The sequence below is a fragment of the Apostichopus japonicus genome, chromosome 13 (genome assembly GCF_037975245.1).
Source record: "Apostichopus japonicus isolate 1M-3 chromosome 13, ASM3797524v1, whole genome shotgun sequence".
In the NCBI taxonomy this organism is placed as follows: domain Eukaryota; kingdom Metazoa; phylum Echinodermata; class Holothuroidea; order Aspidochirotida; family Stichopodidae; genus Apostichopus; species Apostichopus japonicus.
Genome location: NC_092573.1, coordinates 1,096,225 through 1,119,821, shown reverse-complemented (window position 1 = coordinate 1,119,821; position 23,597 = coordinate 1,096,225). Strand labels below are relative to the sequence as shown.

The 23,597-nt window shown below is 35.5% G+C and overlaps 1 protein-coding gene and 1 long non-coding RNA gene across 4 annotated transcripts in view; both read left to right on the top strand.

Annotated features, from left to right (window-relative positions):
* LOC139978424 (furin-like protease kpc-1) overlaps positions 1–23,597 on the top strand; it is a 73,214-nt gene that overhangs the window by 33,675 nt on the left and 15,942 nt on the right. For 2 of the 3 annotated variants that reach the window (XM_071988640.1, XM_071988639.1), the window contains exons 5-6: positions 8,698–8,826; positions 12,553–12,629. In XM_071988640.1, coding sequence (XP_071844741.1) covers positions 8,698–8,826; positions 12,553–12,629 — 206 coding nt within the window. Of the gene's footprint in view, positions 1–8,697; positions 8,827–12,552; positions 12,630–20,246; positions 20,324–23,597 lie in introns of all 3 variants that reach the window. The other variant, XM_071988641.1, reaches the window with a different exon arrangement.
* Positions 582–3,592, top strand: LOC139978429 (uncharacterized). Its single transcript, XR_011796963.1, has 2 exons — positions 582–1,445; positions 1,479–3,592. It is a non-coding gene; the product is annotated as an uncharacterized lncRNA (long non-coding RNA).

The following is a 23,597-nucleotide window of genomic DNA, read 5'->3' as shown; positions in this document are numbered from 1 at the left end:
AATCAAAGGGACACAAAAATAAAAAGGGGAAAAATTGAGTTGCATGATTGACTCTGATAAATATTGGTCCTTTTGTATGTTGTCATTAGTTTATTAGAGGTAAGAAGTTTTAATTGTCATTGAGTTGCCAGAGATTCTTTACAGTGTGTCTTAGACTGCTAGAATGTCACAAAAACTGTAAATAGTTAAAATATTCAAGTTACATCCTAGGCTGCTAATAGCTCTAAGAACAGTCCCTCAAATTTTCAAGTATTTAAAATTGATGCAAAAACACATTAGTCTAAGACAAACTGTACCAACAAGTAGATTACTAATCACATGTAACAGCATCGAGACCAATTCCTTTGATTATTTCAGTGTATAGCACATGTATGATTGCAGATAGCCTAACACAGTAAATCCTAAGAGAAATGTAACCTATGTTATAAATGTTATGTGTTTGTACTGAATTCACTACTGTGTTAAATTTAAATAAATCACTATAGCTGACCATAAAGTCCACTTCGCTCAACAAGAGGTCAGAGATGATGTGTTTCTTTGTCAAATAAATACGAGTGTACATAGCCAAAATGTTATCGAAATATATTTTTTATCTCAATACATTACATGTATAGAGATATTGTAACAGTAAGTGGGACTTTCTCTTCTCTTAAAAATTTTTCAGCGTCTTCAAACAAAGTTCTTTTTCTCTGGAATTTCCAGAGCAAGAATATATCATATAGACCAACAAAAGTTACCATTTTTTATTCCAGAATTGTATCTCATTCTGTGACTTTTTCACCGATTTATGTCCAAATCGGGCAAATTTGGACTGAAAACACACTTTGTCACACCTGTTTTGCACACGCTCCAAAACTTATGTTTTATGAAAGAGAATAGAATAGAACTGTCTTTCAACAGTGGTATCGTCTAAGATAGGGTCCTATGTATTATATATTTTATTAAAATTTTAAACTTCCATTTGTTGTTTACAGGTAGGTATTAATAAGAATTTTACTACATGTATATGACATTTAATGGCTTTTATTTGCTTTATTTGATGTTTAAATGATTTTTCTTTCTTAAAACAACACTGAGCTGCCGCCCCTACTTTTAGTAAAAAGGTCCGTTTTTGATGATTAAGCCCCGCCCCCAAGTCTGTTTTGTAGCAGATTGGCTATGACTCATAACAGCTACATGTTAGATATACGAAAATGGCTACCCTCGCGAACAATTTTCTTTTCTGTAGTTAGGTACGCGAGGTGTTAGTGTATTGCATGCTAATTACATTCTGTACTGCTGAATTCTACGTAACATCCATTTAAGGATAGTACTGGTGTAGTGTTCAACCGATTAACCTAATCGGAATCGGTACGAATATTGCATAATCGGTACATAATCGGTATCGGTAAAAATTACGTGGAATACCAGTTATGTCATACCGATTATTCAAAAACATATGGAAGGTGAAAATATCATTATTCAAAAACATATGGAAGTTGAAAATATCAACTGATGAATTAGGTTTGTTCTTTTACTACGAAATATTAAAAAAAGGCACCCCCTATACGTCTTTCACAGTGTATACTTTCATCAAATTAGGCTGCCAGGGTCGCCGATTTTGCTTCCTTCGTGGTTATTGGCTGCATATTTCTTGGCACAGTAAGCATAGCAGCAATAGCAATTTCGCGAATTCAGGAATGTGCTGGACAGGGTAGGAAATAAGCGGGGGCAACGGGCGATTCGCCCTCGCAAGTGCTAAAAAGCCCTCCTAAAGCACAATTACGAGTGCGAAAAAGAAAAATGAAATAAAAAAAAATCGCCCTCTTTATATCAGGTGTCTGTGTAAAATTAATTGTGACATGCGTTTGCTTTAGCTAGGAATTGCAGTTGCATCGCGAATCGCGCAAACAGTTTTCTCACCCCGCATCAAAATTTGAAGCAGTGCGAGAGGGTCGCGCACAATCACCGGGAACTTCCCGTGGTAAATTACGGCCTGCAGTACCAGCGAAAATAACCTAAAATCCTCACAAATCTCCGACAACATAGTAGCCTTACTTCACACTAAATCAACTGCATGGAAATCTAAACTTGACATCTGTTTATTCGCTCTAGTTGTGTCGCAAATAAAAACTAAAAATATCCACGGAAACTGCAATCTTCGACCACATGTTAGCCTAACAACCACACTAGGTCAATGGGAAATGTAGCCTAACCATCGGTTTGCAAAAAAAAAAAAAAAAAAAAAATTGCGTAGCTTAGTTTACAACTTTCAATTTGCTGGAAATCGGCATTTGTTTGGAAGGTAATGTAAGTGATATGTCTTATAGAGGGAATGTTATATTTTATATTGGAGTAGTTTCTAGTTGTTATTATTTCTTTACATCAATCTGGTATTACATTTTAGAGTAATTTTAAACAAGTTACGATGGTACAATTTGCTTTTCAGTTTGGCCTAAGCTTGCACATTCTAATTGAACCTGAATGGAGTTATATAGGTAACGAATAGGTATGTTTAACTTCAAGTTCGTAACATTTCTATTTGTTCTAAACGGTATAATACTGAAAATAAGTACAAAATATTGTCGGAATGAAGGCAATATGTCATTAAAATTTACACTTTGGTAAAGATTGCAGATGGATGGTTTGTCTGAGATACTTTTTGAGATGGATATTTTGAGTAACTATTCGTAGCCCATTTCAAGCCATTAACAGGTGACATTTACGTCGAGGTGGTTAGGCCATTCGCTTAGCACAGTGCTGACTAGGTAGGATGTCATATCTCCGTATTTTGGAAATTTAAAAAAAAAAATTTCTTTCCGAGAAACTCCAGAGGTAATTTGGTACATACAAAATGGTACCTTAGAGCCTTGTATAACAACGAAGCAAAAGGAAACTGGGGAAAATCACAACAATTGTTTCTGTCAAACTTTATTACCGATTTCGTATAAACGGGATATTTTCTCATTTTCAAATAATCGGAATCGGTACGATTATGAAAAAATAATCAGTAATCGGTATTTTCTGTTATGCATAATCGGTTGAACACTATAATGGTGTTCAGGTAGCTTTTCAGAGCAAGGGCCATGATAAGTTTGTTTGATTGCCCTTCATGTATTTTGCATAATTACGTATACACATTCTTGTATTTCTGAAGGCTATTTACTGTAGGCCTAGTGCAATTTAAAAAAAAAAATATATATATATATATATATATATATATATATATATAGGCCACTAGGCCTATTAGGCTTTCAGTGATAGCCACATTAGCATTGTACTGGTGTTCAGACAGCTTTTCCTAGGAAGGACCAGGGTAAGTTTGTTTGATGGGTACGTATAAAAGAGGAGCCGGCCATAGCATCACAACTTTGATAAGACAATAAAAATTGTATAAGGTTATGTTTTATTTATAAGGATATAGGCCTAAGATGTATAAGGTTATAAGAAGTATGTTTAGCTTTCTTTTGAACCTGTAATGTTTGACATCAAATGTACAAAGAATTAAAATAAAATAACAAAATGAAGAGGAACTGAGGTGGCTATTAGGGGAAGAGGAGGCCACCCATCACTTGCATATAAAAACTTGTAATCTTCTTTTACATTATTTTTTCCAAGTCATAAATCCATGAAATCTTCATGTCCGAAAAATTGAGATGGAAAAACGTGGGTTGTTTTGATATCTAGAAGTGGACACAGTTTTGATGGTAGTCACCACTACAGTCTACATTAACATACAGTAGGTCAATAGGCCTAGCTCTCAAGGCAGGCATCAAGAATATGGTCGAGTTGTTCGCCTCTTCTAATTTGGCTGTTGTCATTGACATCAAACTATATGACCAAAAAGTCCAACAGAGACTGACCTAAGATGAAGGATACCACATGAAAAACAAGTTCTTAAATATTCTATGACATTACTAAACCTTGCAACGTCGTTCTTTCGACTAACAGGCAATGAGCGCTAAAGGCAAGACTAGCAGGATAAAGTGTAACCTGCAGAGACTATTCGTGGCAAAGTAGCAAAAATGCAAGTTATATATTTGTTGTACCATGATTGATATTGATAATTGTAGAGACAGAGCAAAGATTTGAAATTAGGAATCAAAATTAAAACTTCCAGTATTGAGATACTGCATCATTGATGCTCTTGTTTCTATGACGTCAGCAATTTTCATGCAGCAATAATTGTAGAATGTGCTACTGTAGGTGGCAGATATGATTGATAGTACAACTGGGTAAAGTAAATGATCTTGCCATCACATTCCACTTATAAATATGTCTGTTTGTCTGTCTGACTGTCTGTCTATGTTTCTATCTGTCACATTCCAGTAGAAATGCTTTCCTTCTTTGTTAGAACATGTTTGCAAGAGTGTAATGTGTCTAAGTGTTTGTATCAATTTATCAATCCAGCTAAACCTCATATCCTTATATTCTACTTGCCACTTTATTCGTTGAGAAATATGTAACCAAGTTGTCAGGTTAGCGGGGTGCCCCAGCATTGCAACAGAGGGCGCTGTCTTATCAGTCCTAATAGTAATGATCTATAAAGCTGTTCACACATATCTTTGAATTAAAGTAACGCAATCATGCGAAAGCACACACATGCATACGAACATGACGGATGAACTTGCATGTACACATACAGTAGGCTAGTCTGACTTGAAACTGAAAAAGATATGGTTCAATAGATCTCTTCAATAATTACAAACAAAATCATATACTATTAGTGATCACCTAGCCGTACTGTGATTGTCTGCAGTCCCACACTGCAGCTTGTCAATGGTTTGGTGAACTAGATGGAAGCGATATGACAGCGCCCTCTGTTAATTTTGGACGCGGCTTGAGAGCTCCAATTAGTCATTAACCGAGTGGCATGTTTTCACACGCAACATCACAAAAGCTGCATTATTTTCTTGTGAAATCATTTCCTTTTGGAGTGTTTCAGTAGCAATACTAAAAGTGTTACATATCGAAACCAGGTGTTTACATATATAGAAAGACGGAGTACTACGATTGTATTGAAACTACCAATTACGTACTCAGACGTCCGATCATAAAAGTAGTAATCAGCTTCTGTAATAGGACACAAAACAGCTACTTGAATTTTAATTGTTAGAGAGACTTTGGGGATAAAAAGAAAGAAAGCGATGTTAGGAATTTAGTAGTTGGAAGAACGTGTGGTTGTTTGGAAAGTCAGCTGCAGTTTTCATTTAGTGTGAGACTTAAGCAAACCTTGTATGCATATTTAGGGGTTTTACCCTATCATGACGGAATGACCATTTAGAAACGATTGTTCATCCTTCCCTGTCATGACACGTTTTGTCACTTATCTCATCAAATGTTGTAAATGATCATCCAAATTGCCACCATGTTTATGTCAAACCCTTGTTGCTCGATTCCCCGTATTAGAAAACACTGTCATCTTCTGTAGAAATAATGGCTGTAAAAATTCTGAATGTAACTTGTGGATTAAAACCAATTTGAAAAAAATTGTATTCAAATTTGATTTATCTCATAAATTTGTGATACTCTGAAATTTGCTACACTGACAGTTTACTGGATTATGGAACTACAGTACAGTTGTTGTAAATTTACCTCCATAAACTTTTTATCCCAAAGCATTTTATGTAAATTGTTTATGGCTGTTTAAATCACAGTAACAACAAATGTTTTACCTTCATGGATTGGGAGTAAAGTGTGTTTAGATAGAGTAAAATTTACATGCCCATCTGGAGAATAACAAGCTTGCAAACACCACTATCACATTAGAAGTACCTTAGGCCTTGCCCAATTAGCATAATTTATCATTGAAGTTAAAACATAGATATTATGATCAAGAATTACAGCTGAAAGCTGCGCCAGCCCACCCTGTAATATTTTAGTAATATCGAAATATATACACAGCTGCTTTTAGTGGTTGATCAGGTCCACAGTGGTGAGGTCAATGGGATGATGGCCCGTGGGGTAGGGAACAATACAGAGAGGGGCTAGTTGAATCCTCCTGGGGTACATTCAGGGAAAGGGTTGAATATTGTTAGCAGAGAGCTTTAATAGCATGGTTACTCAGTATTACTTTTGCGGCAGAAGAGGTCTAGAGCAAATTAATATCAGTTGACCAGGTTTTCCAATCCAATAATATACTTCCTTATCTGTCTCAACAATACATACTGTATATGTACCCGGTAATCTAGTAATCTACCCACACTACCTATATAGTACTGTGTCCACCTTGTTAAGTTTTGAAACAGTGATATTTTATTACTGTAATATAATTTCCTGTTGGTATTTGTGATCATAATTTACTTCACTCCCCTCCCCCTCCCCTTCCCTTCCCCCTCAATTTTGCAGTTTTAGTTTCACTCCTGAGGAATTTCGGAAGGAAAATCGGTACCTGTTCGAAAGTAGAACTTGTTATTTAGGAAAAAGAAAGTAGTTTTAGTATGTCTGAACAAGGAATTGATATTTGTCGTGCATTACTTTTTGAAACTGGTTGCATAGAGTATACATGTATGCTTGGTGTCTTTTCCTTGAAATGGCTGCTTCAAAACTAGGACAATACCTATTATGACAATAACAGCCTAAGGTGAAATGGTTTCTGCAATTGTCAATTATTATATAAGGATTTGGGGAAATATAGTGAGACATGTAATGGGAAAAATATGAACTTCCTGTTTATGCTATAGGAACTGTGTTATATATCCTGGATATAACAGCTGATTACACCCAGCCCCTTAAATTGTGTGCAAAACAGATAGAACCAAAGTAGACGTAATTGGCCCTTTGTGATCTCTAAAACTAAATCCGTTTCAAATTAGTCATAACATGGGGATGTTGCAATTAGGGGACTGTTTGTTCACGCAGTTATTCAATTATATATCAAGTGTTATTAAATGCGGTTATGATGATACTGGTCGTTGGAATTAATTTTAATGTATCTTGCACTGTTTATATATCCTTCAATGATGTCATTGGGATAGTTAAGGCAACCTGGGGAATTCATATTGAGTTATATGCAAGACTTAATTGCTGTCTTAGTGTACATCCCAACTTTCGAGATTGCAAAGGATCAAAAACACGGCTGCTTGAACCGTCCTGCTCGAACAGGTTTACCCCCATCACTCCTATATATATATACTGGAAGAACTACACTGGTTACCAATAAGACTCTGTATTGATTATAAAATCCTCATTCTTTTTTTTTGTGCCATTAAAACTGGTACCCCAACCTCCCTTAATGTTCTCTTACATCAGCAAGCTAAATGTAGACCAATACGTTTGCATTATCAGTTTTAACTTTCAGGTTCCAATGTCACGTAAAAGATCTTTTGGTGACTGTAGCTTTCTGAATGCTGCACCACGTTTATGGAACTCCCTCTCGGTTGAAGTTACTGTAGGTCTTTAGATTCTATTATTCGATTCAAGCGCTGTCTTAAAGCTTTTCTTTTCTCTCAACTCTATTAGTTTTTGTACATTCAGCACCCGTAAAGCGCAGTGAACAACTTTTGTTGGAGTCTGCTCCATATAAGACTAGTTATTATCATTATTATTAAACATCGTATGTCTGTGAGTACTAATACAAATGCCTACGTACTTTTCTAACGTTGAATAATTACCAAGTCCCTCAGACCACAGTCTCGAGTTTTTCTCCTAGCAGAAGGGAACCCGATAGTTTTCATTCCATGAATGTTTTAGAGATTTTTCCTGTATCTTTTAGGAATCTTTGCATTCATCATCCCTTCATTATCATGATTAGCCTACAGTACACACAAAAATAAATACATCAACTAGTTATTTTATAATAATGATCATTGCTGGCAACGATGCCTGCACTATGATGCAATCCATCAAATTTGATGGTCATTTGTGACAAATTTTGACAGTTTCTTATTTAATTAACAAAATATTAAAAAATGTGTATGATTCATTGACAGTGAGATCATGAGACCATGCAGGTCGTGTGAGGATGACAAGTTTGTCATTCCTGTCACGGTCAACTGGACATTTCTGATTTACCATCACATCAGAAAAGCTCGCTTTAGAAGAAAACTTTCATCCAGTATCTGTCAATTTATAGTCACAACCGCTTTCTAAGGTTTGATGGCAATACAAACATTTGAGTACCATTAATTCAAAAATCTCGTTAAAGTGAAGATCATTAGCTTAACGAGTTTCATTTCAGGTAGCGGAAGTTAAAGTAGAAAATGTTGAAGCATTCCAAGTCTGGGTGACAAAAATGTTGGGCATGAAATCAAAATTCATTAACAAGTTCTTACTCACTAAGGTCTTCACTTGTTAACGACATCATGGATGTTGTTTTTGTTTGGTCAGTTGTAATGTTATTTTGAGTTAAAACTCAGTAAATTAAGTATATTTATGGACCAAATACACACAAAAAACAGCTATAAATTACGACACTCTCACAAGCATATCATATTAAGTTTACTTCTCGCCCTTGATCACATGTCTACTCACAACAATAGTACTTTTGCTACCATTTCACTCCTGTGCTCCACACAGTAGAGCAAGATTGATAATGTTGTGTGGAAACATCTAAGCTTGTTACTTGTTATCGTCCAACCCCAGAAAATTTGGGATGACTGAATATTGATTCTGTCATGATTTTAGAAAACCCTGGACGTCACACACGACAGACCGGCGCCCTCAATGTTTGATATTTGTGTCTAACCATGTTTTTTTCTCTTCTGCCCATATTCACAGGAAAGGGGTAATGGCCTTGATATGAATGTTTTACCAGCATGGCAGAAGGGTTTCACTGGCAAAGGGGTAGTTGTTTCAATCTTAGACGATGGAATCGAGAAAAATCACCCTGACTTAATGAATAATTATGTAAGTATAGTACAATTTAAAACTAGGTAAATAGTTAATTTTTTGTCCACATCTGCTCTTGAAAGGCATGGCAGTACATACATGCCTTGACATAAAACATTTGTCTTGCCTTTTTGTCATTTTGGCTGTTTATTTACATTATGGTTTAATTTCATATAGTCGTAAATTGACTTAACAACAGGTGGTGACTTTCAAATTTATGGTACAGACATAAATAAAGCCATATTTTAGATCTGTGAGCACCCAATGGTACAGTAGTATGTGTTTGACCAGCTGTGATGTCAAATTGAAATGTTTCCCTAAAGTATGCTGAATATGTTCCTTCCGTTGATATATATATAAACCTGTTTGTTTTGAACTGTAATGGAATTACTCATGAATGCATGATTATTGTAGCTCATGGAGACAAAATTCACTTGTTTATTTGACATACTAATTTGACATATTTGATTGGCAGACAACTGGCTTTCTTTTTGTGAATTTAAACTATATTTGCATAGATCTCTTTAATAAGAGAATGTGATCAGAAATACATTAATTAGCAAAGAAATTACTGCATAGCTGGGTTACTTGGAAATTAATGTTGAATCATATAGATTTAATATGGCATTTTATTTATATGGCTCTATGAATATTAATGAGGTTTTCATAAAAAATATCAATGTTTGCTTATTTTAATGAAGATTGAGTGTAAAAGAATCAAAAAAATTCATGGAAGATTATGAAGTCACAAACAGAGTGTATGTGGAATCAATGAATATTAAACTGTTGAATCTTCTTTCCCCATGATGATTATTTCTCTAAAATGGTGTCTTTTAAAATTTAGTTAACTTCCTTTCTCCTTACAATCCAGACACTCTCGCTCTTGTGCTTGTGTTTATATATAAATACATATGCCAGTAAAAAAACAGTAAATTATTAAACAAAATCCCCAAAAATGTATACCACTGCGATCGTGGTTTTCTCACCCCTGCATACTTCAGAATGAGCAACAAGTTAGTTATATAATACCATGCACTTCTAGACAGATATTTCTACGCTTCTTGATTTAAAATCATTTAAAGTGCAACGTTATTTCATATGAAGAAAAGGGGAGAAGTTGATAGGACTCAAATAATATGACATTGTTAAATTCTTTTTGGCTCAACAAATATGTAAATATTTGGACATATGTGTTATAATTCTATGTGCCTCTAAACTCAGTTTGACCAGGTTGTTGTACAGTACACCAGCCGATTTACATGCTAGTATATAGTATAATATTTGTACTGTAATATTAAATGAAGTTAACAATATAATTATGATACTATATATCATTGTACCATGTAATAAAATATGCAACAATATAAGTGGGTGTTTATATTATAGCCTATTCTTATGATACAATATTATTGTACGACACTATGTGAAACGGGTGAGTACACACAACTATAACAATTTCTAAATATCTTTCTACTTTGACATAACACCAGTGTGTTCATACATTGTACCTGCTGCTGCACACTAAAGTCATCATATAGTACATCTACATATTATCGTATGGAGGATTTGCACTAGTGCATATTAGGGTCAGAATTCATATAATTGACAATATTGCTCGTTTTCAAGAAAACCTGAACCACCCAATCAGATGCAACGGTTACTCAAAACAGCAACCAATTGCAATTGACAAAGAAATGTGAACTAAGATGGACTGTATTTTCGTTCAATTAGTTTAAAATCAACAAAATTGATTTTTGGTCTTTTGTTCTGACTTTGAGATGATTGTTACAGTGTTATAAGTTTTTGTACCATTCTCACTGTCGAGCCATTTATTAATAAAGTTTCTTGTAGGTGGAGGTGTTCAAATCAATATCATTCGAGAATCTGAAACCATAATTACATGTTTATATTGTGTGTCTTGAATAAAAGTAAGTTATATAGAATAAAAACAACACAATTGCTTGAGAAAAGAATTTAATTACCCTTAGTTAGCTGGGCAAATTCTTAATGGTCTCCCTGTCCTTCGAAACGACCAAATCTCTATTCGGACAACCAAAAATCCTCTTTGGAGATTGTCTGGTGGACAATGTTTAAATTCAGTTTATTCATTTCAATGAATAAGTCCAAAATTGGTACAATGATATACAATGATGAACCCTTCCATCACTTGGGAGATAAAGTAATAATAGTGTGAGGCCTATATGATCCACCTCAAGGGGGTGGGGGGGGGGGGGTGTGGGGGGAGAGATTATATTTGCTCAATGTTTGGTGTTCTCTTGGAACCAAACCTACACATCTCTCCTTCAGTGTACATATTGTTCAATCGTTGCTATTTCGGTACATTTTACGGACAACCAACTTTGCTGATCGAAAAAGTAAGAACCAGACACAAATCCTAAAAGTTTGCCCTGGTCAGGTTTAGAATGAGTTCTTTTACTTGGTTGGATTGACCGTACTTTGTGGTTTGAACATGATTATACCCAGGGAAAATTAAAAGTTCGAAATGTGTTCGTAATGATTTCATGGTCACTGCGAAAAAGATAACATTGCACACTGGATTAATAGCTCAGGGTATTTTCTGCTGCTTTGCAGGTTTGAAAATGAGGGGATCATATCGGAAAAATCAGGTGTATTCTACTGTTATCTTTAGGGGTTTGAAATATTTATCCTTTAAAGAGCAGGATGATATCAAAAGTTTGCACTTTTCACGCTGTTATTCTTGCGTTATCCACGTCAGTAAGTTAAAAAATCATGGAAAAGCTAGGACGAATGTTGACATATTCATTACTCATCTGTTATGAATCTGTGTTTGTTTTGGCGAGAAGAATGTTGAATTAATTTAGCGTTGATAAAAAAATTGGTTTTCCTTGGCTTTTTATTCTTCACGGCTTGATATAATCGCTAAAATAGCTTTACAATTGAAAATTGCATTGGGGGGATGGGGTTGGGGTGGGGGATTTAAACCTGGAGAGGGATTGAAATGGCAATCATCGTTATTCAGTAAGAGGAAAATCCGGGTTGGTAAGGTGTCATTGAAGTACAGATCAGCCAATGGGAAACATAAGCATATGAGCAATAATTGTTAATGAGCACTGGAGCAAGTTGTGGTTTAGAACATTTTTGAGGTGGTAGCATCACTGTAAGGAAAAATAGACTTGGAAATTCTCTCCTTGATTTTCCCCCAAGGGTGATGTAAATTGAATATTGGATCTCACGGTGTGTGGCATTCAGAAAGTATGTTCCAAAGCTTAAAATCTAACAGGGGAGGGAAGGTGGGGGGGGGGGGGAACGAGAGAGGACTGGTTTTACCTGGTTGGGATTTAACTGAGATAACTATAATTCATAAAACAGTAATATAGTGTTTGTATGTCCAGGTTAGGTCATGGAAATGGGAGACATGTTAAGTACCACAGTTATACGACCACTGTAATTTGTTATGTGGATTCAACATACCATTTATGAAAATATATTGCTCTATAATGTTTTGCTATAATGCACACTTGTCACATACAGTACCTGGCACTTGGTATTATGTTTAAATGTTTTTAAGCTTTGATTGTAACATAACAGCACAGAATTGACAAGTTTAAGGAATGTATTGACATTTTCCTAGTTAAGTTGACATTCCTAACATGGTCAGAAATCTTTAGTTGGTTCCATCAGCTTTTGTAAAAAAGATTTCAAATATTTTACTGTGTTGATTGTTTCGTGACACAAAGTCCTCCACATTTTATTTTTGATCAGGATCCAGCTGCCAGCTACGATGTCAATGGCAATGATGCCGATCCCCAACCCCGATATGATTTTTCCAATGAAAACAGGTTACAAACAACTTTCAAGGATACTTTCGCATTTGCATTTTTCTTCTTCTTCTTCTTCTTTTAAATCCTACGCTGCATGCTTTCATTAACATCGGTTTTGGGAAAGAGATTGGTTCTATAAGCAAACGAGGGAGGATTTGATATTGTCTCCATCAAAAACTTTTGCGTGGAAGAGAAGCCCTTTGAAAACCACAGATTAATATTTTGTGGGGTTCAATTTATAGAGAGTATTAACTTTCATTTGTAGATATGTACTGATTTTAAAGTTCATAGGTTATATGGATTTAGTAAAATATATATATATATATATATATATATATATATATATATATATATATATATATATAGGGCATATACAGGGCATATATATAGGGCATATATAGGGCATATATAGGGCATATATATAGGGCATATATATAGGGCATATATACCACATGAAACATATATCTTCAGCTCCTCAATCCATTTTCATGGTTGCGTTAACAACCTTCAAGCATCATTCTACCTATTACAATATTGCTTCTTTCTCAAGTAACTAGATATTTTCAGGGTGAAGGGGTTTATGATATGCATCAATTTCTTTGCAAAATGACTAAAAAAAGAAAACTTATAGGTAACTTATTTGCTAACTGTCTTGAGCTGAGAAATTTTATGATTCCCTTTGTAGGACCAATATTTGTACTTTCAATTATTGAATGGTTTCGTGTAATTTATTTTCAAGATTCTGTCCCGCCATCTGTTGATAACATTGTCAAACAAAATCAAATAAACTTTTGCAGTGCAGTTTGAAATTTTTTCTCTAGAGCAGAAAAATACCGACGAATAATATGATTATCCGTGCACGCTTGTTTAAACAAAGAACGGCAATAATTAATTCTTTACCTGAATCTGTCCTTACCACATGTCAAGTTAAGTTCAAGTTTGGAAGGTTTTGGGGACATGTTTTTAAGGTCTAGAAATTATGCATACTTTATCTCGGTCAATTTTTAAATTGCTTTGAAAACAGTTCTGCTATTTTGTTTTTGAGGGTTTTTATTTTCTTCTTCAAAGACCATCTTACCTTGCAAAGTGAAGAAAAAGAAAGAAATGAAACCCAAAACAGGCATTTTTCTCTCGTAAAATGAAAGAAAAAGGTGAATTGCACGGTTTGTGAAGAGTTGCTAAACCAAAGGAAAGTTAACAAATGCCAACCTCAAAAGAAGTGTTGAAATTTAATGATGCAATTTTGAATATCACTCTGTCTTGTGAAAAAAGATTGAACTTAACTTGACAAAACAGGGAAAAAATGGGGGAGGGTGGAAGGGCACAGGGTGGGGGGATGGGGGTGGGGGGCATGGTAGGACACAGGGAGTTAAAGGCTCAAAACTACAGTCAGTTTAATCCAAAAAGACTTGCAAAGATTTGCTTATAAAGCCATTCTCATTATTCAGAGTGAATTCTTTCATATCCCTTACAGGTAGCTGGGTTTTCTCTTACACCTTTTATTCCCCCTTCCTGGTCATTTAACATTTGCTCTTTTCCTTACTCTTGCATATTTTTCATTATATCTTCTTTTCTTATGATCACAATTATTGGTAATCTGATTCATTTTTTGTTTACCAATTTACTAACCACCACAGATAAGCTCCCATATCACTCTTGCTTGCCATTTAAAATAATTGTGTTATTTTTATGCCAAAAAAACTCACAACTTTTGCTGGGTTGCTGCTGTGGTGTTGTTGACAAAAAAGTTGGGTTCAAGTGATGAATTCAGAAGTTCTGAATGCAGAATTTTGTGAGTCGATGCCTGCAGCTTGCATATATTCTGCTTTCACATTTTGTCCATACCTGGCCTTAACATGAACATGTTGCGTATATGGCAGGGAGTTGTTATGCCATAAGAACTCCCTGTATAGAGATTGTGCTCTGTTGTGTGCACATAGTGACACAAGAAACCATGTAATTGTTACAGTATATTTGAAAAATCATTGTCTACTGAGAGGAATTTAAAAAAAAAAAGAACGTTTTGTTTTGGAATGTTCGCTTGTGTAGATGGAGGATTTGTAGTCTTGAGGAAATCACTTGATCTATGTTATGAGTTCTCTTGAAGGGTATAATTTTATCATTCGCATGGAAGGTGGTACTACTGTATGTTTACTGGAATGGAATTTAATTAGTTTTGGAGAGATCCAGTGATGTTCCATACACCCGTCTACAATATACACATGATTGAATCGTCATGAATGTTTGAAGTTTACCTCATTTTTAACCCCAAAAATTGAGAGTTGAAGAGGATGGAGTCAAGTTCCGTGAAGGCAATGTGCAACGGACACAAAGAAACATTACATACAACAACAAAAAATTTTAGACAGTCGTAATTTCAGATCCATGGAAGCTGCTTTAAATGGGCAGGCAGCTTTTCTTTTTTTTGTTCGCCTAAAAGGAGTTAAAAATTAAAGCTTTGGGTAGGGAAGTTAAGGAAACTCAATTTTGAAGTGACACGTTTCTCCACGATTGATCATACTTTAACACTTGTGATACCCGAGTATAGCACATTGTCTCTGTTTCAATTGAAGATTTCAAGGGTCATCAAAATGCAGAAATGATCGCAGCGTTTTTGAATTTTTTAGTAACATTGTATTAAAGCAACATGCTTTCATGTTGCTTACATGAAACCTTTTGCAAAGTTGTCGATTTAAATTTTTACATGTGATGTTTCTGTCTCAGTTTGATACGGCTATCATGGAGTATTCCTCTCTAATACCAGGATTCTTCCAAGTTGAATCGAGTCATGCTTCGTGTCTCAATTCATAATTTCCGTAAAAAAGACCATGTTTAAATAGTGCAAATTAAATGGTAAGAAGGAAAAGAAAAAAAAAAGGGACAAAAATCTTATAAGTATTGATGATTGCAATGCCTCCATTGTTTAATATCAAAATTTCAAACTAACAAACAACAAACTTGAAACTACTGTTGCCCTTTCGAAATTGTTTGAAAAATGTTTCAGTGAAGCTGTAAAGTATCGTCCGCTCAAATATAAATAAAAATGGCTTTAATTGGCTATTAAAGAGAACACAAAGAATTATTGGATCGATCCTACCCCATTTTGATACACACAGAAACTTTGATACAAAATGGAACGTATTTTAAGCCAATTGTGCAAGAAACAATATCTATAGAGAGAAATGGGGAAAACAATTCTGCAAGACTTCCTTCTGGAACAGAGTTTTTTCAACCACTGTTTGAACAAAATGTTTAACCTATACAAAGATATCATGCACTACTCAATTGTTTTTTGTTTGTGAAGAAGGTGAATGCTGGCTGCTTTATCATCGGGTTGTAGGGAAAAACCGAAATTAAAATCCATTCTGTGTGACAAAGTCGGTGAAACTTGACCCTTTGTTTCAAAGGAAAGGAGAAAATATTTGGTTACTGGCATATGATCTTGTTTGCGGAACGCAAGGGAAATGAGTGGAAAGAAAGAAGGGCTTGTTTGATTGTGGAGGTACTTTGTTGATTAATTCCTAGTGTTTTTCAGGTCTTAAAATCATTAAGAATTCCTTTTACAATATCTTAAAATAAAAAAGTCCCTGTGTGGGCCCATTTTTAAGGTAAGAAAAGATGGTTGATTTGCAGGTGTTAACTGGTGGCAACATTCAGAAGTGTTTGATAAAAAACAATGTAAAGGGAAGGAAGTCGTAAATGGTAACTCTATCATTATCGATTCTCTATGAAAGGTTTGATAGAATCTTTGCAAAAGTCATAGAACATAAGGAACAGGGGACGAAAGTATATAGGAACAGTACAGTTAATGCATTGTTTGCAGTAGTGTACTGTATCTGTCCTGTCCTGTTGGTAAAATGTTTTGTACCAAAAATGTGGCTGTTAGTCATGAAACATTGATCCATACATAAGGAACAGGGAAAGAAGATATGCAAATGTTACAATTAATGCATTGTTGCAGTAGCGTGTCTGTACTATCCTTTTGGTAAATGTTTTATACTGAAATGTCCCCCCTGTTTGTGTGCAGAGAAACTTGGCAAAGTGTTAAGCCCTCACTGTCTAATATGAAAGACTTCAACAGAAAAGAAAGTTTCTGATGCATGATGTTTCATTTTCTAAATGCAAATTTTTTCTCATAAACCTGTCTTAATCTGTGTAATACGTCACCCCATTTGGTAACTTGACAAATGAAGGTAGCTCTACTGCGAAAGTGCTGAGTTAAGACAAGTTTTAAAACTGAAGGTTTTTTACACCGAGTTTCTGTAGAGTTTCCCCTGCAAGGTTTGATTATTCAGCGGATGCTACTATTTGGTGATGTCATCTCCATCAGTTTGTCAATGTGTCCTTCAATTTTGATGTCCTATGTCAGTGGCCACCCTATGCAAGAGCGATACAGTAGTAGGCTATATTGTATGTATTTGCCCCTCATCAACATGTAGACAGAGTATACAGGCCCGCTATACATTTGCAACTATAGAATGCTCTGCATTAATATGGTAGCCTAACTTTAGGGACAGAACTATCATATTTAAATTGACAGAAGGTGCAAATAATGCAATGAAGGGTAACACAGTATCAATTCAGTTTATACATTCTGATTGCTGACGTTTACTTCACTTCTCTCTAATACCTGCCCCCCCCCCCCTGCCTTCATCAATGGATGCATTCCAGTCTTCATAGACTACGAGAAGAGGTAATATACTTTATCGCTACGTGCCCCTTCCACCTCCAACCCACTCCGACCCCCTCCTAGGATCCATTTGTACCAATGTTCTGACTGGATTTTGTAAATATGAAGGGACGTATGGAAGAATTGCAAAGGTTGCTTCTATAGGCTGTTTATTATTGAACATATTTTAACCAGTCATGCCCCATTATATGTCATTGCTAAATGTAATGGCAATTCAGAAAAGGTTGCTGGAAAATGGCTTTATATGGTCTTAAATCTGCCTGTGAGACAGTTTATACATTGAACAAGCTGTCTATGCCCTTGAGGCAAAAGTGTCAACACGGACCCTCTCAGCTGAGTTGTACTTGCCGAAGAACGCCTCACGCTTTCATTTTAAAATATTTCGGTAAGAATTAAAACTCTGTGGGCATCAAAATAAAAACAATAAAAAGAGACCTTTCAAGTACCTTCTAGCACTAAAAGTAAAAATTTTGCGGTTTTGCTCAATTTTTTTTTCTTTTCTTACTGGCCACCCTGCGATTTGTAAGGTCTCAAGGTCATTCAATAATAAAAACCAATGTTAGTATTGGCCAGGACCCTGCAGAGATGACTTTTTATTCGTTTTCTCCGAATTTGATCCTTATCTCGACAAGAGACCGCTTTGGTCTGATTCTTGTCATGGAGCTTCTCCTTAAAAGGCTCTTTGGTTTCCTTATTGGTAGATGAAATTTACTTCTGATTTGGCCTCCCCCCTCCCCCAAAGGAGAAATAGCTAATAATAGACGTGGTAATGAGAATTTTATTCATATAGATTATGAACCCTTTGAGGAACTCATAAATGGAAGAGAATAGGAGTTTGTGCCAGTTTTACAAATGGTTGTCAGGAGTATGGGAATTTGTAATTCAGACAACAGAAACATGCTTTTTTCTTGTGTACTTGCTGCAGTTGCCAAATTTGAGTAATTAAGCCACATATAGTTGGGTTTATTGGTGTTGAAAAGAGTGGGCTTCCTCCCCCCCCCCTTTTTTTAAATCTTTTTATGTTTTGGTTGTGGAGGGTAAAAGTTGAGGGGAAGGGGCAAGCATGAGGACTTATTTATGGCATTTGTATTTTTGTACCTGAGCATCTTACTCTACACCATTCAGACTACATGGAATTTAAAGTTAAAGCATAAAATTTGTGATTTTCTATCTCATCTTGTCATTTAAATTGACAAGTTCACCTGCCTCCTGTGCTTCCCTTTATCTCCTAGTGCCTTCTGATTGGTTCTAAATATTGCACTAATACTCACTTGAGTTATTCTGGGTGGGTGGGTGGAGGAGGGAGGGAGGGAGGAAGGAAGGATATGCTTGTGGAATTTACATTATGGTCATGAAAATCACAACAAGTCTACTTTCATCTTTTGTCAACTGACAATAACGACGTCTGTCGGCTGGCATGTGACTGTCGCATCTAATATAACAGTAACTAACTGGGGGGTTAGATGGTAACAGAGGAAGAATTGATGAGCCACAGATGTATTTCCTAAGTGTTTGATAACATTGCTACTGTAGAAGCTGTACGGGCTCACTTTCTTAGGTTACTTCAAATTGATCTGTGGCTTAACTTATTCTGACATTTGTGACTTTCATGTCTTCTCTTTCTGGTTTACCGACAAGGACAAACATCACATCTTACAGGCTGGTGGGTGGGTTTTCTCTCGAGGGTAGATGTGTGCTATGACTATACCTTATATTGAATTGTTGTATTGCCTCTGATCGGAGCAATTGTGGTCTTCTTCCTGACATAACAACAAAGTAAAAAAAGATATATAAAAAAAATATATAGAGAAAGAAAGAAAGAAAAATGGATAGATCATACCATAATTTTGGAACCTGACACTTTCTAGTCTTCGAAAGTGAACTCCTCATTTGTGGGAACAGTACTGAGATATATTGTAAGGTGTGAGCTTAGACATGATATATGTATTTTAATAGTTTGTTTACTCTTCGCCATCGTCGATGTATGTAGGTGTTAATTAAATATCTGGCTGTTTATCACTGTACAGTAGATGCTTCTCTGTTAACATTTCAAGTATTTGCTGGTAGGATAAATCTTCTTAATGTATGTATGGTATACTGTAGGGATTACATATCTAGAATGTATGTTAACACCCCTGCCAGGTTTTGATACCCTGGTGACTATAATGATATATGACTGTACATGTTTTAATGACATCCCATATGTCATAATTTAAAAAACAAATTAAATATTTTTTTAATGAATTTTAAGGATGCAGTGCAGTACAGAAGCGATAAAACTAAAACGTGTGCTGATATTCCATCATAATGACTATGTCATTATCGTAGAGAATGATTACATTAATGTTATACAACCATCCAGTTGTGTTACGACTGTTAAATTTGCAAACGATGTACTAGATGATGGTAAGTCTATTAATAAAGTTAGGGAACGTTTATAATATCTTCACAAGATGGAAAAAAATTTTAAAAATAGATGTACATTCATATCCGGCACCTCTTTGTCCACAACAATCTTCATCAGGATCTTTCTCCACTTCTACCACCCAAAGTGGCATATCACCTCCCGTAGCAACACGAGATCTACGAAGAATTGGGGTAAAACAAGAAAAGTGCAATTTTAAGGAGAGAAGAAGCGTCGGTCCTCGCGTATACCCAAATTAGTGAGCTTACGTTGTTCCTCCTTCATTACTGTGACAGTCTCATCTTAACATCTCCAGCGTGAATTGGTCGACCTCTACTCCCGAGTGACCCACCTGCAATACCTCAGCTGTCCTCATGCTTTCACTTTTATAGTATTTTCTCTCTCTGTAACGGTAAAAAAGGACGAATGTCTTTGGTCATTGTCGACGAAGACGCCAAGACGCAAAACTATAATTTTTTCATTTTTTTCTTCCTTCCATTTTTACCTTTTTTTTTTGCTCCCTCTTCTTTGGCTATGAAAGGACCCGGAAGCTAGTTTTGATTTAAATTGCAATGATGCAGATCCACAACCACGTTACGAGGAGAAGAACATGAACAGGTTTGGAATTGATGTCCAGTATGAGGTCCATTTGATGTCTTTCTTTGCCATATAAACCAAGTCCGATATTGTCGCCACTTAGTGAACTATTGTTTTGTGTCAATATTATTCTTTTTTTATGAATCGTCACATTGTAAAACAACATGTCTCTTGGAATACACAATGCTTGTAAATTTGCTTGTTGATCGTTGGCAACAAATTTTTGTACGACCCCAAAAAAGTATCATGTTTCTATATGACATTAAATTTGGGAAATCCTGTGGATTTTTTTTTATACCTACAGTACTGCATCGATTGGAAGCATTCGTAACAAAATGTAGTTCCATCGTGCTATACTTTTGTACACTGCATCAGAAGACACATTCTTGATATCGAATCAAGGACTGTCTCATAATTTTGATACAAAACCTTTGAGTATTTTTTGATAAGAAACTGCACGAAACCCCTGTTAAATATTTTAATATTTAGTGTAGCTTATCTCAAAGGTCATTAATGTGATTTCTTCACGTTAAGTCTAATAATAAATGATGGATGCCTGATGGGGCATGACGCTACCCAGCTTCCATCGATTGATTGATTGATCGGTTCACTTGTCGTCCCCTGCTAATATCTCAGTCATTAAACATTTATGCATTCCCTCCGAGGAGAGGAGAATGATAACATATCAGGTTGAGCGCTCTATCAGAAGATCTTTGTTGACAATCTAAAAGGGGAGAAATACTTCTGTGATAAATAAATCAGGAGATTCACGTCCCACATATCAGTGTATCAGATGGCTTTGCACTTAATATTATACGCCCCAGCTGCTTCTTGCCTAGTCCTTTGAGGGCTGTAAATTCTCTTTTGGCCATTTGCACGTCATATCATGAATGTTGTTTTGTGTCCCATGTTCATGTCGTTTTGTGAATGTATACGAGAAAACAACACTTGTATCTCATCATTAATATAGCTCGCACTTGTTATATAATCCCTGATGCCTCTTTGAAGTCCATTTTCATTCGTTGTGATCCATATTACTTATATCTCAATATCTGCCCATTAGGTATTGTTATGTTTGATGCCTATTTTTATGCTCTTTGTTTTATGATGTTTTCCCCTTTTTTCTATGTTATTCTGTTTTGACCTTGTACTTTTAGTTTTATATGATCCCATTCACCCAAAATCCATCATACATCTTGTTCTTACAGTGTGCCCTCTATTTATTTATTAAAATTACCGTTTGTTTTGTCGTTACTTTCATGTTTAGCATTAGGAGTTTTGTCAGTATTAAATACCTGATGTACCATCATGGTCATAACATGAAGAATAAAAAAATTCACTTTTGTTGGAAGATGCAGAGGTCATTTAAATAAGCAATAGAGGTCATGACCTTTTGACCTTGGGTATTCCTTTCCCTGCCTTCATGTGTCCACAAGTACCTTAATGTGTGTCTAAACTAACAGTAAGTAACAGTTAGTCATCCCAGTATTGCACACTTGTTTCATTACCTTGAAAGCATACTATGTCATCCAGAAAAAAATAATTCCATGGCAGCATGATATGGTGATATTTTGCCCATTGTGTCTGGACAGTGTCTTTTGTGTATTACAAGGTGTGCTGCACTGTAAACATAGATATGTTTAAAAAAAAAAAAATTACCATGAAACATTGCTTTATCATTATTTCCTGTTGTTGGATAATATTTCATCCTTTCTGTGATTACATGGTTTGTTTTGACAAACAACCTCTGCGTTTTCCCTGTTTTCAACTGTGGCATTAGCGGCCTCGTTATTAATTCTGATACCCAAGGCCAGCAGTGTAATAACCAAAGCTGATTAGTTTGATATGTAACTTGTGATTATCATCAATGGTATAGCTAACATGAAAATGGGGATTTCATTTTAATAACAAAATCGTTATGAAATATGTTAATACTAATATATAATATGAATATATAGAAGTATTAATATTGACATAATTTGTGATATTTGTCATCGTCATTATCGTAGAGCAAATTCTAGTTAGAAGCAAAGAGACCAGATTGTTCTTAAATGGGGTTAAACCCCTTGGTTTGATAATGTATCAACCCATTTTGATGACCTAGTTTGTACCAAGATGTGATAGGTGAGCCACCTACAAAACTTTGGATTAAAAAGCAGGACTTTAAAGCAGTATTTACTGTTTGATTTCCAATTTTTAAACGACGTGGCAGGGTTCGCACTCTGATCTTCCTAAATACCACAATGGTAACATTGACACAACTACCCCTCCCCCTCCCCCCCCCTTGGCTCAAAAGCCTCTTTCTTCTGAATCTCCTGTTCAGAAATCAAAAATGTGATTCGTGCTGAGTTATGTTACAATGCTCAAATCTGGTTTATAACTTAACTTTAATGGTTGTTTACATGATGAGGAATATGACAGTATCACTCCTGGAGGTAGAGTTCATGAAGTTTTGAACCCATTTGAAATTAAAGTTTGAAAGTTGACCCGGTTGAATATGTTTGTATGTTAATTAGCATGATGTTTGCCCCAGACAAAGACAGATGCAATGCTGAAACTTTCCAGCATTTGTGATTTCAAGCCATTCCTAGCCAGTAAGTTAATCGTGTATTTCGACTTTAAGAACCTATGTTCATAAAGTGAGCAGTTTATGATGGCGAGGACTCAGTTGAATTTTGATTTACGTCCTTGTAATATATGATCTGGTAGTCATGTTTAGGTAGGTATAGGTACAACTTGTTATGAAGAATTGCTTTGACTTTTTTTTTTCATTCCTTGCCTTTTGGCAGTTCAGGTATGCCTGTTAGATGTTTTTCTGTGGCTTTAACCTCAAGTGTTATAAAACCAGCTGTGTCTCTAGAACATTAAGGAATGTTAACCCATTCAGAGCTGCATTTATAGTCACTGGAGTGAATGGTATTTGAAACATCCCAAAGTGGATTTCCTTCACTAAAATCATAATACTCTTGTGTTCATCTTTTGAACACCAAGGTATCTGTTTGAGACTCACAGAAGTATGGTGCATAAAATCTTGCCTGAAAAGATACAAATCATCTACTGCAGTAGATGAATATTTAAAATGTGAGACATATATATATGCAAATTAGGCTAGGCTGGTCTTGAAAGAAGTGTGTACCGTATGTTAGGCTAAAATCATCAATCTCTCAGACAAAGTTTAATAAACAATCCAGATTAACGATCAGTTTTGATGACAATTCCAGGAACGATGAGCAGTGCACATATTTTATGCTCTAAGTCTTTGCGGGACAGGAAGCAGTATAGCACAAAATAACCA